Source organism: Equus przewalskii, chromosome 17 (genome assembly GCF_037783145.1).
Source record: "Equus przewalskii isolate Varuska chromosome 17, EquPr2, whole genome shotgun sequence".
In the NCBI taxonomy this organism is placed as follows: Eukaryota; Metazoa; Chordata; class Mammalia; order Perissodactyla; family Equidae; genus Equus; species Equus przewalskii.
In genome coordinates, this window is record NC_091847.1 from 48,050,171 (window position 1) to 48,069,159 (window position 18,989).

Below are 18,989 nucleotides of genomic sequence, written 5' to 3' on the forward strand. Positions count from 1 at the left end.
TATTTTGGAATTTGGAAGGGAGAAACAAAATAATTACTCAGTGTCTTTCAGGATGTACATTTAACCTTCCTGAGAACAATAGGGGTGTCAGGAAGCCAGACTCTAAATGCACCCCAATGCTGAATTGTTTGCATTTGGCCTAGGAAGAAACAGATAGACCAACTTTATTTTTGAAAAGTTCTCCAGGATCTTTCACATATAGGCAGAAGAGACTTAATCTTTATTTTAAGAACTCATTCAAAAGGTATGCATACCAGCTACACGATCATTTAAAATGACAGTCATCATTATAGCAGTATTCTGAATTTATAAGAGTTCTATGTGTGGAAGTGCTCATAATCCTTCTGTGCATCTTTTCTTTTTCAGTATAACAAAGTATACAAGAACCTAAAGGAGTTTTCTCAAAATGGAGAGAATTTCTGCAAGCAGGTCACATCCGTTCTTCAGCAAAGGTACAAAATGCACGTTTGCAATAAGCAGTTCTTCCTCTTTAGCTGCAACAAGCGATACGACTGGAGGAGTGATTACAAGCTGTCCTACTTTCCAGAATGCAGTGTTATATTTTGGTACTTCAGAGATTGGTTTGAAGAATGATTCTCCTCTATTGCACATTTATCACTTGGGTTCCACAAAAATCAGGAAACAACAGGAAGTAATTCTGCTTGAAAAGGCTCTTCTGATTCCTCAGAATGAGTTTATCACCTCCTCCCGGGGCCCACCATTGTCCCTGGTGGGTATGCCCATTATTGTACTTCTCACACTGATGGCAGTTATTAGTCTATGTTTGTGTCTCCTCTATGAGAGCAGGAGCTGTGTCTTACTCATCTTTGCAAGCTGAGCTCATGGAGCCTGGCCTTTTGTCTGATGAACGAATGGATAGATGAATAAAAAGTCATCATTTTCAGTATCCTCTCTTCATACTAGATGTGATCATATGTAAAGCTGCTCACTGTCTGAAATGAGCACACTGAAATGAGTCAAGAAAGTTACAAAAATTCCTGCTTAAAATTAGAGAACTCAAGGACTGAATTGGGCCATAAAGGGTTTTTTAGGCCATTTCCCTACATCTAGACATCTCTAGAATAATCAGCTCTAAAGAGACCTTCAGAAGAGATTGTTTATTCTTTTAAGGTAACCCGTTTCAAGTTCAAAATATCGCATGTGTGCCATGAGAACAAAGACGCATGGGTTAACAGCATTCTGCCTTAGTAGGTCAAGAGTAAAGCAGACCATTAACTTTATCGGGTCCAGCGAATGAGGCCAAGGAAAGATACAAGGGAGCTCAAACAGGCTTTTATAAAGAAAATGACCAGGATTGTTAAAATGGAGTTGAAAAGAAAAAATTTTAAAATAAAAAGTTACTTCTACCTTAATAGCCAAATCGCTTTGATTCTACGAGAGGAAGAAGGAAGACCAATCTGGGAGGAGATATCTTCTATAAGAAAATAGTTTTATCAGTCAGAGAAAATTATTTAAAACAAGGCCAGTTAACTATTATACAAATCCAATTCATTACCTAGATTTGATCATCTCCCTCCTGCAGATCCAAAAGAATCTGCACACACATTAGCCATCCTTGTGACCTGGGGTGCAGTTATTTGGGGGAGTCACTGCTGTGAAACTGCCTTATTTTTTTTCCCCTTGTCCAGGTCACTCCGCATCTCCATCCTTCCACAGACATACCTAATTTATATACACTCAGAACCTTCCTTTCTTATCTGGTCTCCTGAAGTTGCTCCCTAGGGCTATCATCTGCCCCAGACCTATTCATGTGCAAAACCCTCCCGCCCATATTCTAGAGTGGCAAACCAGCTCCAATGAAGAAGAAACACTTGGGTGGCTGAAGATACCTCCCTTCAGGGTTTTACCTCCTTATGGAGCAGAAATTAGAATTTGAAAATCTGAAGAATAGTACTGGTAAGCAAAATTACATGCACAACTCTGGGATAAAAACTCATAGTATAAATACAAAAAGAGGACCTAATGTTTTACCTAGACCAAAAAATTATGCTAGATAATTAGGTGGGTGATGCAATAGATGCTTTCATGAACATTTTGTAAAGGTAACCTCATACAACTAAGTCATTTCCTCTTAACCAAGGTGCTGTTTTTGAGTTGCTTTATATTCATTCCTGATAACTGTGCACTTGGCATTTGGCACTGTCTCCTCACACTTGAGCTTTAAGCTTTCCTCCCTCTGCTCAGCTGTGTGATCATGGAGGTACGCCGAAGGATGCTCAGCTGCACGAAAAGAGTCGGTATTTTGGGAGAGCTGTTTTCTAATGGACACAGACTCTCTACTAATTGATGAATATATGGCACACTGTGTTTTTTTAAACTATATTTCTACACGTCAACTGGCAAAGACAGAGATCACTTTACTTCTCAAGATTGGGTCATTTCTTTCCCATGGGGAGTGATTCTGAAGTCACTGTCTCTTCCTCTGGTGTTTGAACTGAGTTGACATAACAACCATATCAAAAGGGTGGATGGTCAGAACACAGCTGGTATTAACACTTGACTTTATTTGCCCCATTCTGTGAATTCACTAATTACTTCATTAGATATGCAAAAGATAAAAAGCTGTTTCCTAGTTTATCCAGTCATGAAAACTATCCATGACTAGTTTATCCAGTCATGAAAACTGGGTTTACTTTCCCCTTAAATGGGTGGGCTTATTACAGATGAATCGATGATACTTTCCCCTTGTATTACAAAAAATCTGGAAAGCCAGTACTCTTTAAAAGAAGCTATGCTGTTACTTAGAATTGTAGACAGGTAATGGGAAACCCCACAGGACAAGCAAAATGGTACTCTTGGAATACATACAGTGGGCATTTCCACTGAGGCATGTGACATGGAGAATCATGAAGGCAAATCCAGTGGTCAGCAAAATGAAAGATCTGGTGAGGGAGCACACGGGGCTTCTTTGAACTGTGTGCCAGCCACATAAAATAAGTTCAGTAAATACTTGTAGGTTGAATTAATAAATAAATGAAAGAGAGTTAAGAGTTTATTTTCTTATTATTCACCTACATTATTAGAACAAGGTCTTTGCTGTCCTTGGATACTAACAATTCTAGACACTTTGTTTAAGAGTCCATTGGAATGTGGTTCCACTTAACAGTTTTGTATTAGCACGTGGCTATAAAAGACAGCATCACAATCAAGTTGCGGGTCCAGATAATGTTTCATTTCCAAGCTCAGCTGCCTTCTTGCATTTCTAATGGGTGGTGATAGAAAAGTGCATTTGTTACCAAAACGCCATTTTGCCTGGATGTTCTGCAATTCATGGTCATGCTTAGCTTCTTTTATCCAATTTTATCCAATTAGTTGCTTCAGTTTCCTTTTTCGTAATAGTGAACTCAGATTTAGCCAGAGACACCCAGCAGCTCCTAAGGTGCCTGATGCCAAAGTCATCAGGTTCTATTTTAGACAAGTACATATCAGACTTTAAAAGACAAAGGCTCATTCCCAGAAACTATTTCTGAGTGTGTGGTTCTCTGCACCCTCACAGCTAACGTTTAGACAGTATTTGATGGGAAAAACAATTGATCCTCTGTAAGAAAGTTTAAAAGCAGGTTTTCAAATGGCAAGTACTGCTGCTCTAGACATTAATTAATTAATTAAAAAAATAAAAAAGAAAGTATAGTTGATCATTGTTCTATCCACGATCCATTGCAGGCACTGCCGATGAAGGAATAAAAGATTGAAGTGAAATCTCTGATAATCCTCACCTTTTCTACTCTACCCATAGCCTGGGTGATCTTAACTCCCACAGCTTCAGCTCTTGTTTGCATATTGATGACTCTCACATTTATATTACTAGACAATATGTCTTATCTGTGCTTCGAACCATGTATCAAAAAGTCTGTTGGACATTTCCACACAGGAGTCCCATGGAACCTCAAAGTCAACCTATTCAAAACAGAGTTTATCTACTTTTCCCCAAAGCTGGTACTCCTGGATTTTTTACCATGGTGTCCGAGACCATTGCCCACCCAATCAAGCCCAATACCTGGGAGCCACCCATGACCCCTTCTATCTCAACTTATGACCAACTGTTCATGTTTCTCTCTTCTAAACACCTCTTATATCTCTAGCTTTCTTTTCATTTCATCACTTCTGCCATTGTTCTGGCAAAAATCTCTTAACTTGTTCTTCAGTCCAGGGGCACTGCCTTGCAGCTGTGCAGTTTGTACAGTGCACAAAGCCACCTGGCTGAGGGGCTGAGTGGAGACAGAAATCCAATCCACTCTCAGCCCTTAAGTCTTGCACTGTGGCTCAGAGTTGTGTCCTTTCAGAGGATCTCCTTTTTCTAATCTAAGCAAAGTTGCCTCAACTAGCAAGCTGGGTAGGGCCTCGTCCATGTCTCTAATGCATCTTGCACTCTGTAGCTATGACCCTATTTAAGACCCCTCAGAGAGTTCCATGACTTTTAGTATAAAAGTTAGCCCTCATAGATTTTATAAAAGGACCTTTGCGATCTGGGCCATGCCTTCTATCCTGCTTGTCTCTCTCTCTCTCTCCATGATCCGTGCCCCTCATCATCCTACTGAACCACTTGTAGTCAACCCCCATGAGTCCCTGCCACCACTCCCATCCCTGCATTTGTACAGCTGTATCCTCAGCCTGGTAGACGCTTCTTCACCTTTGTTGCCAGGCTCCATTCAATGCATTCTTCAAGAATCAGTCATCCCACTCTGGTGGCCTTCCTTGACTCCAGCCCCCAGTCTCAAAAAAGTGCCCCTCAGAAATGTGTAGAACTAGAGCTTAGCTCTGCTATAGCTCTTCCTGACCTACACTGTTCTTCTCTGTTCACTCATCTGTCTCCTCCCCTGGAGGCTGAACTCCTTGAGGGTCTTTGTATCCCACGTGGCTAGCACAGACCCTGGCACAGAGCAGGCATTCAGTAGGTATTCCTTGAGTGAATGAATGATTAATGTATGAGTGGCTCTGTGCCTTCAGGCGCTCATAACTTTTAAGAAGCTCAAGTTAGGCTATTTCTGAAGAGCAATAAATGAATGTGTCAAAGAAATTTGCTTACATAGTATGTAGCATATTATTTTGAATAAAAATTAGAAAAGAATAATAACATCACAGAAGAGACCATTTATCCAGCACAATCTATAGATCAGGCACTGCATTAGCTGTGTCTTATACTTGGTCTCTTTTACTTTAATTCTCACAACCCGAGGGTATAAATGTACTCTCATCCATCCCTAGTTTACAGATAGGGATATGGAAAAGATGATACATTTTGATTTCTACCCAGCCCAACCCAGGCTTGTTGTGAGGGCATGTTCCAAGTAGGCAGGAGGTTTGGGGCACTGCTGTGTGAGCCCCAACATGCTCAGGTGGTTCTGGTCCAGCTCCCTTCACAGTCTTGGGGTCCTCTATGAGAAGAGACATCAGTGGTCATCAAGTCCACTGGCTTTCAAACCTGGTATCACAGAGGTCTATGGGGAGTCCTGAGTGATCACTTCAGGGGCTGGGGAGGTTAGGCGGGCAGGGCTCTGCTCCCTCTTCATTCCATTTCCCACCGAATCAGAACAACTTCGCTAGTATTTATATGAGGGAGTGGGATTCTGTATAAAATTTTGTTTCCCAGCTAAAAAGTTTTGAAAACCACCTCTCTCATCCATTTTACCTGGCTTCCCCCACCCACATAAACTCACTCAGTTCAGGAATTAACAGACAAAGAGGATCTGAAGAGCTACAACTCACATAGCTATGGGTTCCCTGGGCCAGGAGTGAGCAGTGACCCAGAGGGACTCTCAGACTGGAAACTCAAGAAGGTGTCACGAGGTCTCATCCTCCCATTCCACTCTCTTATGCTGTTCTCAGGAGCCAGAATTAAGGCAACCAATAACATTGAAGTGGGTGTTGTGGGCTAGCCAGAGAACCCAGCATCTCGAATAGCAGAGCTTCTGTGTAAAAATGTCTTTCAAATTGCTAATAACTAATTTTGAAATACAGCCTATTTGTAAGACGAACTTGTCACTGCCTTTCAAAAGAAACTGATAAAGCTTGGGTGGGAAATGTCAGCTGTTGTCAAACCAGAAGATGTTGCTGGTGGAAAGTAGGAAGCGAGATGGAGGTGATATTGTGAACAAAGATTTTCAAATTACTGAAATTCCTTCTTAATTCCTAACGAAGGGAGGGCTCTGTTACCTGCAGTTTTCAAGCCTGAGAGAGTCTTAGTTCAATTTTAATTAATTCCTCGTAGACACAGGGGACAGCTACAATTTTTGTTTTCTACTACTTTTTATCATCTCAATTTTATGAGAGCAGGGTACTCTAAAATTGCTTACATGATCACTTATATTCTTACAGTTTAATTTGTGCTCTATCTAAAATATTGAATCTGATACCACATATTGTCCATCTTTCCTTTCTTTCAAAAGTGTAATTTATTTTAACGTCTAAGACAAATGTTGGTCTTTGACTTATTGGTTGGTCTTCATTATTACTAATGAAAATTTATTGACCTGCCTCCACACACTGAGAGGAAATTGGAATATAAATAGATTAAGAGTCATTTGCATGCCATTTCCCTAGTCCAGGATCTTTAAAACTCACTGTTATATTCTGAGATTGAGTTACCCATCAAAATATATATATGTCATCAATTTCACACGTGCCAAGACAATTGCTTAGAGAAGGAATGTCAGCTCCTATTAGAGGAGGTAGCTATAGGGCTGGAACATTAAGCATAATGCTCCTACAAGCTTATTTCTGATTATTTTAATGAGGGAATGAAAATACATGTCTCAGTTTGAGATTAGCTCTGCCTCTCTTGACTCTCTTTGCATGTAGAAACCATGATAAAGCAGCTCGCTTCAAAGGACTGAGAAGAAACTGATGTCCAGGCGGGTGTGCATTGCCACTTCTGCCTTGGGAAAATGCCAAGGTCATTTCATTTCTATTTAGCGGGAATTCTGCAAGTACACATATGCTGCTTTATTCGACCATAAGCATGGATGAACCACATTGCAGTGTTTGTTCCAATTTACAAACATTCTGACTTACAAAAGTGACAGCTCTCTCCACACTTGCCAGTTGGAACACGGCTTCTTAGAGCAATTTTCTCTGGGGAGGAATTTACCTGTTAACCTCTGTTAAGGTAAAGGCCATTCAGAGCTTTTCAGTCATATGCAGTCTTTCCAGAAAGGAAGCCCGGCAGCAGTGTTCCACTCCCTGCGGATCCACACCCATCCTCCCAACCCTATTTCATTTCATTTCCTTTTGACTTGCAGAGTAATCTGCTGAGGATTTCAAAATGGTCATTAGGATTTAAAATGCAAAAGGAGATGATTGCAACCTGCTTTGCTTGGTTGATTTGAATGTCGGTTTTAAAACCCTTTAGGGTCGCCAAGATATTGAAGGCAGAGAGACGAAGGATATAGTAGTCCTGTTCAGTGAGTCTGTGTCCAACTCAGCCAGCCTCACAGCGCTACCTGGGTGACGTTTGATATCAGACGCCCCTCCTTTCCCGCTTTCCAGGCCCTTAACACCTGCCCCTCCCCACGCGGGAAACCACCTTACGACTGCACAGATGCTTTTGGAAGAGGCCCCAGGGGGCTCATTCTGTCTGTGCTGAGGCTGCTGTGGATTGCATTTCTAGCTGCTAAGCTGCCAGGAGCTGTGGGGATTCAGAACACCGCAATTAAGGGCGAAGTGAGAGGTGGTGTTAATTTTAAAAAGTACTTAGCTTTGACTTCGCCTGCAGTTCTGTCTCCAGCCTCTTCCCTACAATTTCAGAGGCAGGAGGGTGGAGTGGCTAGACAGGTAGGCTACCTGGGCTTGAATCCCAGCTCTGTCACCTTCACGCAAGACCTCAGGCAAGTTACTGACTAAACTCTCTGCCTTGCTGTTCCCCTCCATGAAACGGGTAGAGTAAGTGAGCCTACCTGATGGGCGTTATTGCAGATTAGATGATGAAATATCCCAAGAACACCTAGAATGGTGACTGGCATGTTGTAAATGCCCAATACATGTTGGATGTCACTATTTTGTGTATAGGCAGAACACAGGTCAAGCATCAGCAACATGTTACAAAGGTGATGGCAACACATTTGTCAGGAGTGCACTATTGGGACACAAACGCAATGTGCAGGATTACAGGAATTTTTAAGCTATGCACCAACCTGCTAAACTATAGGTCTGCCCTGCTGCAGATTTCTAAGATAATTGTATGCAAAGAGAAGTCTTCCAAAACAAGACATGCTGTGTGGGAATTGCATCTCTTTAGGCTGGTTTCCTACCCTGCTCAAGAGAAAGCCAGCAGAGCTACGGGGGTTCAAGAATGAAGAATGCTAGGCTCAAAACAGAAGGTCGATTGCTTCAAAGCCCCAGGACTCTTTCCCTTTCTGGCCACTAAAGCCCAATTTATTTTCTTCCTCCGGTGACTCCGGTTAAGTTAACGGTTTAAAAGAAAGAAACACTTCCTTCTGGTAGTTATCTTGTTTGTTTCTGCTTAGCCTCTGAGACGGGCTGCAAGGACGCTCTAAAAGTGAAACTGAACTCTGAGGAAGAGGCTGTGCCTGACAGCATTACCTTTCCCGTTAGGAGCCATTCGGGATAGTTCTGGAGCTGACAGATGAGCAAACTGGATTCTTTTCCATCACATCTCCCCACCTCTGTATAGTTGGGGTGTTCTGAATGTTTAGTGATCCTTTTGGATCCATAATAACAATCACATTTAAAAAATTAATATTTATTAAGAACTTGTTTGGTGCCCAGCACTGAGCTGAGCACTGTAAATCCTTCATCATATTTAATGCTCTATGAGCTCCTTCCGAAAAAGAATGGAGTGCTGGGAAGGGAAGTCCTACAAGCCCTCTGGTCAGCACTGGACCAGGAAAGGGTCTATGTGTCCAGCTATTCCATGTGTTAGAAAGCAGTGCATGCTGACCTCAGAGTTGAGCACAGCTCACACTTGTGGGAACACATTTAAATAGTTCTGCAGTTCAAAAGTCGTGAAGCAAGAACAGACTTGTAGAGGAGACCACTTAAAACTTCTAACCAAGATCTGATGGGAAGTCCATGCATTCATTTGTTCATTCAAGACATACACACCAAGTGCCTATTACATGCCACTCCCTGTTCTATGCCTAGAAACATAGCCGTGAGCAAAACCAATTCTCAACTCTCCTGGAGCCTTCATTCTAGGGGTGTTCATAGAAGCACACTAAAAATTTATGTGATATAAGATAGTGATAAATGCTAGGACATAAAGTGTGAGGGGAGAGTGACAAGGATGCTGTTTTAGATGGGATAGCCTCTGAAGTGGTGATGTTTGAACAAGACTTGTCGGGATTGACATGAAGGAGAATGCCATGTGGTTATGTAGCAGAAGGACTACCTGGATGAAGTTGCAGCAAGTGCAAAGGCCCTGAGGCAGGATGACATTTGGCCACTAAGGAGGAGTATAGTGAACAGGGGGATGATTGCTGGGAGGGGAAATCAGAGAGGGAGCCAAGGGTCAGATCATGCAGATCAATAGCAATCGTTTCAGTCTTGGAGGCCCTACTTGGCTTGGGTCACTACTACATTTTAGTCATCATAAAACCCCTTGAAGTAGCTCTGACTACTTCCTCTTAATATTGCCTAAATCCACCCCAATGAATGGCCGAGGTCTCCTGGGATTCTAGAGCATCCATGTTAATCAATGGCAATGGTCTGTCCCAGCTTGCTGCTGACCAGCACTTTCTCTCTCCATCAATCAGAACATGTTTTTAGAACAAAGAAATCCATTTTTTTAAAAAGATTTTATTTTTCCTTTTTCTCCCAAAGCCCCCCGGTATGTAGTTGTGGATCCTTCTAGTTGTGGCATGTGGGATGCTGCCTCAGCATGGCTTGATGAGCTGTGCCATGTCCTCACCCAGGATTCCAGCTGGTGAAATCCCGGGCTGCCGAAGTGGAGGGCATGAACTCAACCACTCGGCTGGAAGGCCAGCCCCAGAAACCCATTTTTAAATGCAATGAGATACTTATTTACGAGTCTCATTATTTTTTTTTTCAGACTTTCTTCTAGAAGTTTTATTATTTTTTTAAATTTTTTTATTGCAGTAATTGTATTATGACATTATATAGCTTTCAGATGTACATTGCAGTATATTTCAAATTCTGTGTAGATTACATCGTGTTCACCATCCAAACACCAATTATAGTCCATCACATCACATGTGAGCCAAATCCTGCCCTTTGCCCTCTCCCCTCTCCCCTTCCCCTATGGTAACCACCAATCCATTCTCTGTTGCTATGTGTTTGTTTGTCCTTGTTTTTATCTTCTACTTAGGAGTGAGATCATACGGTATTTTACTTTCTCCCTCTGACTTATTTCACTCAGCATAATACCCTCAAGTTTCATCCGTGTTGTCACAAATGGCTAGATTTCATCATTTCTTACGGCTGGCTAGTATTCCATTGTGTCTATATACCACATCTTCTTTATGCATTCGTCCCTTGATGGGCAACTAGGTTGCTTCCAAGTCTTTGCTCTTGTGAATAATGCTGCAATGAACATTGGAGTGCAAGTAGCTTTATGAATGTGCGTTTTCGAGTTCTCTGGATAAATACCCACTAGGGGGATAGCTGGATCATATGGTAGATCTATTCTTAATTTTCTGAGGATACTCCATACTACTTTCCATAGTGGCTGCACCAGTTTGCACTCCCATCAGCAGTATACGAGGGTTGCCTTCTCTCCACATCCTCTCCAACACGTGTTTCCTGTCTTGTTAATTATAGCCAATCTGACCAGAGTGAGGTGATACCTCATTGCAGTTTTGATTTACATTTCCCTGACAGCTAATGATATTGAGCATCTTTTCATATGCCTGTTGACCATCCATATACCTTCTCTGGAGAAATCCCTGTTCAGATCTTTTGCCCACTTTTTAATTGGGTTGTTGGTTTTTTGTTGTTGAGCTGTATGAGTTCTTTGTATATTTTGGATATTAACCCCTTATCTGATAAATGGTTTGCAAACATCTTCTCCCAATTGTTAGGTTGACTTTTCGTTTTGTTGATGGTTTCCTTTGCTGTGCAGAAGTGGTTTAGTTTGATGTAGTCTCATTTGTTCATTTTTTTCTTTTGTTTCCCTTGCCCGGTCAGACATGGGACTTGAAAATATGCTGCTAAGACCGATGTCAAAGAGCGTACTGCCTATGTTTTCTTCTAGAAGTTTCATGGTTTCGGGTCTTACATTCAAGTCTTTAATCCATTTTGAGTTGCTTTTTGTGCATGATGTAAGGAAATGGTCTACTTTCATTCTTTTGCATGTGGCTGTCAAGTTTTCCCAACACCGTTTATTGAAGAGACTCTCCTTTCTCCATTGTATGCTCTTGGCTCCCGTGTCGAATATTAGCTGTCCATAAATGTGTGGATTTATTTCTGGGCCCTGGATTCTGTTCCATTGATCTGTGTGTCTGTTTTTGTGCCAATACCATGCTGTTTTTGTTACTATGGCTTTGTAGTATACTTTGAAATCAGGGAATGTGATACCTCCAGCTTTGTTCTTTTTTCTCAGGAATCCTTTGGCCTTTCAGGGTCTTTCCTTGTTCCATATAAATTTTAAGATTCTTTGTTCTATTTCTGCGAAAAATGTTGTTGGAACTTTGATAGGGATTGCATTGAATCTATAGATTGCTTTAGGAAGTATGGACATTTTAACTATGTTAATTCCTCCAATCCAAGAGCACAGAATATCTTTCCATTTCTTTGTGTTTTCTTCAATTTTTTTCAACAACATTTTATAGTTTTCGGTGTATAGATCTTTCACCTCTTTGGTTAAGTTTGTTCCTAGGTATTTTATTCTTTTTGTTGCCATTGTAAATGGGATTGTATTCTTAATTTCTCTTTCTGCTGCTTCGTTGTTAGTATACAGAAATGCAACCGATTTTTGTATGTTGATTTTCTTTTCTTTTTTATTTCGAGGAAGATTAGCCCTGAGCTAACATCTGCCACCAATCCTCCAATTTTGCTGAGGAGGACTGGCCCTGAGCTAACATCCATGCCCTCTTCCTCTACTTTCTATGTGGGACGCCTACCACAGCATGGCTTGCCAAGTGGTGCCATGTCCACACCCAGGACCTGAACCAGAGGGCCCCGGTGCCCCCAAAGTGGAACGTGCGCACTTAACCGCTGCGTCACTGGGCTGGCCCTTGTATGTTGAGTTTGTATCCCGTGACTTGATTGTATTCATTTACTGTTTCTAAACTTTTTTTAGTGGATTCTATAGGGTTTTCTATATATAAAGTCATGTCATCTGCAAAGAGTGACAGCTTCACTTCTTTTCCAACATAGATCCCTTTTATTTCTTTTTCTTGCCTGATTGCTCTGGCTAGGACTTCCAATAATATGTTAAATAACAGTGGTGACAGTGGGCATCCTTGTCTCATTCCTGTTCTTAGAGGGATCACTTTCAGTTTTTCTCCGTTGAAAATGATATTTGCTGTGGGTTTGTCATATATGGCCTTTACTATGTTAAGGTATTTTCCTTCTATACCCATTTTATTTAGAGTTTTTATCATAAATGGATGCTGTATCTTGTCAAATGCTTTCTCTGCATCTATTGAGATGATCAAGTGATTTTTATTCTTCATTTTGTTAATGTGGTGTATCACGTTGATAGATTTGCAGGTGTTGAACCATCCCTGCATCCCTGGAGTGAAACGCACTTGATCACGATGTATGATCTTTTTAATGTATTGTATTCAACTTACTAGTATTTTGTTGAGGATTTTTGCATTGATGTTCATCAGTGATATTGGCCTGTAATTTTCTTTTTTTGTGTTGTCCTTATCTGGTTTTGGCATCAGGATAATGTTGGCTTCGTAGAAGGAGTTAGGAAGCCTCCCCTCCTCTTCAATTTTTGGCAGAGTTTGAGAATAGGTATTAAGTCTTCTTTGAATGTTTGGTAGAATTCACCAGCGAAGCCATCTGGTCCTGGACTTCTATTTTTTGGGAGGTTTTTGACTGCTGTTTCTATCTCCTTACTGGTGATTGGTCTATTCAAATTCTCTACTTCTTCTTTGTCCAGTTTTGGAAGGTTGTATGTTTCTAAGAATTTATCCATTTCTTCTAGATTATCCAATTTGTTGACATATAGCTTTTCATAGTATTCTCTTTATCTTTTGTATTTCTGAGGTGTCCATTGTAATTTCTCCTCTTTCATTTGTGATTTTATTTATTCGAGCCTTCTCTCTTTTTTTCTTGATGAGTCTAGCTAAGGGTTTGTCAATTTTGTGTATCTTTTCAAAGAACCAGCTCTTGGTTTCATTTATTTTTTTCTATTGTTATTTAGTCTTTATTTTGCTTATTTTAGCTTTGATTTTTGTTGTTTCCTTCCTTCTGCTGATTTTGGGCTTTGTTTGTTCTTCTTTTTCCCGTACCCTTAGATGCTCTTTTGGATTGTTTATTTGGGATTTTTCTTCTTTGTTGAGGTAGGCCTGAATTGCTATAAACTTCTCTGTTAGAACTGCTCTTATCCCATAGATTTTGGCATGTCATATTTTCATTTTCATTTGTCTCCAGGAATTTTTTTATTTCTCCTGTGATTTTTTCATTGACCCAATTGTTGTTCAGTAGCATTTTGTTTAATCTCCACATTTTTGTGACTTTTCTGGTTTTCTTCCTGTAGTTGATTTCTAGTTTCATACCTTTGTGGTCAGAAAAGATGCCTGGTATTATTTTGATCTTCTTAAATTTATTGAGACTTGTTTTGTGGCCTAATATGTGATCAATCCTGGAAAATATTCCATGTGCATTTGGAAAGAACGTGTATTCTGTGTTTTTTGGATGGAATGTTCTATATATATCCACTAAGTCCATCTGGTCAAATGTGCCATTTAAGGCCAGTGTTTCCTTATTGATCTTCTCTTCCAATTATCTATCCAATGGTGTAAATGGGATGTTAAAGTCCCCTACTATTATTGTGTTACTGTCTATTTCTCCTTTTATGTCTGTTAATAATTGTTTTATATATTCAGGTGCTCCTATGTTGGGTGCATAGATATTTACAAGTGTTATATCTTCTTGTTGGATTGTTCCGTGTATCATTCTGTAGTGCCCTTCTTTGTCTCTTGTTACAGTTTTTGTTTTAAAGTCTATTTTGTCTAAGTATTGCTATGCCTGATTTCTTTTCTTTGCCATTCGCATGGAATATCTTTCCATCCTTTCACTTTCAGTTTGTGAGTGTCTTTAGGTCTGAAGTGTGTCTCTTGTATGCAGCACATATATATGGGTCTTGGTTTTTTATCCAATTGGCCACCCTATGCCTTTTGATTGGAACATTTAGTCCATTGATATTTAAAGTAGCTATTGATAAATATGTATTTATTGCCATTTTGTTACTTTTTTTCTGGGTGTTTTAATAGTTCTTCTCTGTTCCTTTCTTTTTCTCTTGGTCTCTTCCCTTGTGGTTTGACGGCTTTCTTTAGTAATATGCTTTTGTCTTACTTATTTGCTTACTTATTATAGGTTTCTGATTTGTGATTACTATGAGGATCCTTTATAATATTCTATGTATATAACAGTCTATATTGAGTTGATAGGCTCTTTAGCTTGACCTCTTTTTAACAGCTCTACTTTTTCACTCCCCTTCTCCTACATTTTATGTTTTTGAAATCACATCTAATCTCTTGTTTTGTGTGTGTCTATCCATTATCCTTTTATCTTTGAAATAGGTAATTTTAGTACTTTTGTCTTTTAATCTTCATATTATCTTCACAGGTGGTTGATCTGCTACCATTACTATGTTTTTACCTTTACCAGTGATTTTACTGCCTGGTTTTTTTGGATAACTTTTTATCTTTATTTGTGGTCATCACTTTCCCACTTAAATAAGTCCTTTCAGCATTTCTTGTAGAACTGGTTTCTTGATGATAAACTCCTTTAATTTTTGCTTGTCTGGGAAGCTCTTTATCTCTCTTTCCATTCTGAATGACAACCTTGATGGATAAAGTATTCTTGGCTGTAGGTTTTTTCCTTTTAGTATTTTAAATATGTCATGCCATTCTCTTCTTGCCCGTACAGTTTTAGCTGAGATGTCCGCTGATAGCCTTATGGGCTTTCCTTTGTATGTCACTTGTTGCCTTTCTCTTACTGCTTTTAGGATTCTCTCTTTATCTTTAATTTTGGACATTTTAATTATAATGTGTCTTGGTGTGGGCTTTGGGTTTACTTTGTTTGGAGCTCTCTGTGCTTCCTGTACTTGGATGTCTGTTTCTTCCTTAGGTTAGGAAAATTTTCAGCTATTATTTCGTCAAATAAATTTTTTTCCCCTTTGTCTCTCTCTTTTCCTTCTGGGACTCCTATAATACAAGTGTTAGTGTACTTGATATTGTCCCAGAGTTCCCTTAGACTGTTCTCATTCTGTCTAATTCTTTTTCTTTTTTCTGTTCAGCTTGGGTGATTTCCTCTAGTCTTTTGTCTAGCTCACCGATCCATTCTTCTGTATCCTCTGCTCCACTACTGAGTCCCTCTAGTCAATTTTTCATTTCCAGTATTGTATTCTTCATTTCTGATTGGTTCTTTTTTATATTTTCCAGTTCTTTCTTGATGAGCTCACTGTGTTGATCTAGTCTTATCCCAATATCTGTGAGCATCCTTATGAGTTTTTGTTTGAACTCTTTGTTGGGTAGGTCACTTATTTCTGTTTCATTTAGTCCTTTTTCTGGGGTTTTGTCCTGTTCCCTTGCTTGGAATGTATTCTTTTGTCTCCTCATTATGCCTCTTTCTCTGTGCTTATATTACTGTATTAGGTGAGTCGGCCCTCCTGATCTTGGAGAAGTGGCCTTATATAAGAGATGCCTTTTCAGACCCAGCAGTGTGCTTCCCTCTCATGACCAGTCCAAATGATCAAGGAGTGACCCCTTTGTGGGCTACTTGTGTCCTTCTGTTGTGGCAGGGTTGGTCTTAATGCAGGTACCCAGGGAGTCTAGTCTTTCCTTCCCTGGCCAGCTGTTTGTAAATCCGGTATGGGAAGCCTCAGCACCGTTGGCTACAAGGTCTAACAGCACACTCCTGTTGCAGTTTTCCTGTTAATTGGGTAGATATTCAGTGTAGCTGGTTGCTAGGCTCAGGGGCCTACAGTTGGTATAGGCCTCAGGCCTACAAGGCTGTTGTCAGTTCTCTTAGGAGTACAGCTGAGTGAGGCTGGCACAAAGCAAGGGAACACTCAATTGTTTCAGGTTTTGGAAGGTGGGGCTGATCCTTTTCATGCCTATTTGTGAAGCACAGGTCTTCTGCTGCTGATAAGCTTCACCCCCCACAGGACCACACACACCATCAACACAGTCCTGGTCCATGCACACTTCCCAACCCCCTGGAGTGTACTCTGATCCCCCACTGCAGAGGCCCCCACCTCTCCACCAATGCCCCCTACAGTTCACCTTGTCCTCAAACAGGCCCTGCTCCACAGAGGTAGGCACACTCACCTGCCTGTAGAGGATCAAGACATCCAGTCAAAACAGGCTGACAAGTAGCCTGAGGGTTTGCTCTTGGGTGGGGCCAGTCCCTAGGGTGGGCTGCTTGCCCTGGCTGAACTGGATTAAATCTGCACTCTAGTGGGTGTGGCAGACCCATGGGCTAACAGGCCAGGGGAAGAATTTCAATGGTGTCTACTGGGGTCTGTGTCAGCATGCCTGGACTAGGTCACAATAGCCACCACCAATGTCTCAGTCTCTGGAGAGGTCTCTCCTCTCACAGAGATGCACCCAGAGCTCACCAGGTACATCTCTTTTCACCAAAGGACTGTCAGACTTCTCTCTGGTGATTTTAGGTTGCTGAGATGAGTGAGTTTGTGTGTGGGCCCTTAAGACCCAGGTCTCTTTGGCTTTCAGCCAATAGCTTTTCTTGGGGTATCCCTGCTACAGTTAATAGCTAGAAAAACCAGATAGTAAGACCCTCCTCTCATTTGTGCTGAGTCTGAAGGATGCTTATGGCAGTATTGGCCCTCGCTCCAAACCTCAATCCTACACGGAGGGCTGGGTACCTTAAGGTGGCTTCCACCTGGCTGGCTGAGAGACTCTGCTGCTCCTTAAGATGGCTTATTTCCTCTCCAGAAGGAATTTCTGCTTCTTCTGCCTTACTCAGGACTGTCCCTTGTTGTGGGGGTTCTTTTTGTCCAGTTTTCAGTTTTCTATTAAGGGTAATTTTTCCAAAAAACTGAACTGATTGTGTTCATGGGAGGAGATGAGTTCAGAGTCTGCTTATGCCACCATCTTGATGAGATCTCAAGCCTCATTATTTTAAAATACTTGCCTTAACCTTTCCTTATACTTTGGCAAGGTCTGATACCAAATGGGTGTTTTCTGCACCTAGGCCTTAACAAGCATCCTACAATGATCTTCTTTCTTTCAAAAAGTAGTAAAAATAACGTGGAGCACAGATGTAATAACAGGGAAAAATGAATGGAAATTTAGCCATAGATCAATAGCCCATGAGCTCCAGATTCCATCTCATAAATGAGAACTGTCTTTCTTTGTTTGGTCTATAACACTGAGTTTATGTGAAAACATGTGAATATTAAATTAGTTACTGGAGAGTTCTGGGATTCTTTCCCAAATGAAATGAAGTCATAAATAATTCTAGAGATGTTTTATAATGAAAGTAGAATGAAAAGACAAAAAATATGCAACAAAGACTCTCTGCTCCATATTAAGAAGGAAAACGTAATATAAATTGAGCTTAATTTCCTACATTTTCATTATCTTCATTGAAAAATGAGAAGATGAATAAGAATATGTCTTCATTTCAGCTACACATGAGCCTATAAGAATGACATGGTAAAATCAATTTAAGATGAGAGTGATTCTCTATCCAAAAGAACCAAGTTTTCTTTTGGAGGGCATGCCCAGACACCCTACTGAGTCTTGTCCTATATAGAAAGTAAGAGAACTTCATTTCTAAATCTGGTGTAGGTCACTGCTGTAACTTCCCATTAGAAAGCTATTGTTTAGTTAATTCCATATAATTTATCATTTTATTTCTGGCTCTTATAACGTAGAGGTAATCTGATACCAGGATAAGTAGGAATGTTGTCTATTCTTTACTAGTTAGATTAATTTGCTAGGACTGCCATAACAAGGTGTCACAGACTGGGTCACTTAAGTAACAGAAATTTCTTGTCTCACAGTTCTGGAAGTCTGAGAGGTGTTGGCCAGGCTGGTTCCCTCTGAGGGCTGTGAGGGAGAAGCTGTTCCACACCTCTCTCCAAGCTTCTGGTCATTTGCTGGCAATCTTTGACATTCCTTGTCTTGTAGATGCATCACCCCCAATTCTGCCTTCCTCTTCATATGGCATTCTCTCTGTGTGTGTGTTTGCTTTTGTCTCCAAATTTCCCCTTTTCATAAGGGCATGACTATATTGGGTTTGGGCTCAACCTAATGATGTCATCTTACCTTGATCATCTGCAAGGACCCTATTTCCAAACAAGGCCACATTCACATGCACTATTAGTTAGGACTTCAACATCTTTTGGAGGAGGACACAACTGAGCCCATAATACTGGCATACAAGAGAGTTCAATAAAAAACTCTCTCCCTTTGTAGGATCCTCTTGGATATCCTTAAGGATTACACCTAAGAACAAGAGGATCCTTACAGTAAATAAATCATCTCTTCTTTACGTAGGCATTGCATTGCCAGCACGATTCCTCCTTCGTGTGTGCGTGTGTGTGTGTTCTTTTGCCTGATTTCTGGCCAGTGCACCCTATCTAAGAACTATCCCTTTCCGAACAGGGCAAACTTGGAAATTACCTATGCCAAAGGACTTCAGAAACTGGCGAACAAGCTGAGCAAAGCATTACAGAGCACAAAGAAAAAGTACGTATATGGAAAAGTCACTCTTAAAAATAGCAAAAAGTGGGGCTGGCCCAGTGGCGTAGTGGTTAAGTTTGCAGCCTCCACTTCAGGGGCGCAGAGTTTGCAGGTTCAGATCCTGGGCGTGGGCCTACACACTGCTCGTCAAGCCATGCTGCA

General features: G+C 40.8%; 1 protein-coding gene across 9 annotated transcripts in view; it reads left to right on the forward strand.

Moving 5' to 3' along the window:
* NOSTRIN (nitric oxide synthase trafficking) overlaps positions 1-18,989 on the forward strand; it is a 65,790-nt gene that overhangs the window by 11,958 nt on the left and 34,843 nt on the right. For 6 of the 9 annotated variants that reach the window (XM_008544418.2, XM_008544427.2, XM_070581533.1 and 3 more), the window contains exons 2-3: positions 367-452; positions 18,750-18,833. In XM_008544418.2, coding sequence (XP_008542640.1) covers positions 367-452; positions 18,750-18,833 — 170 coding nt within the window. The remainder of the gene's footprint in view (positions 1-366; positions 453-18,749; positions 18,834-18,989) is intronic. The other 3 variants (XM_008544434.2, XM_070581537.1, XM_070581538.1) reach the window with 1 other exon arrangement.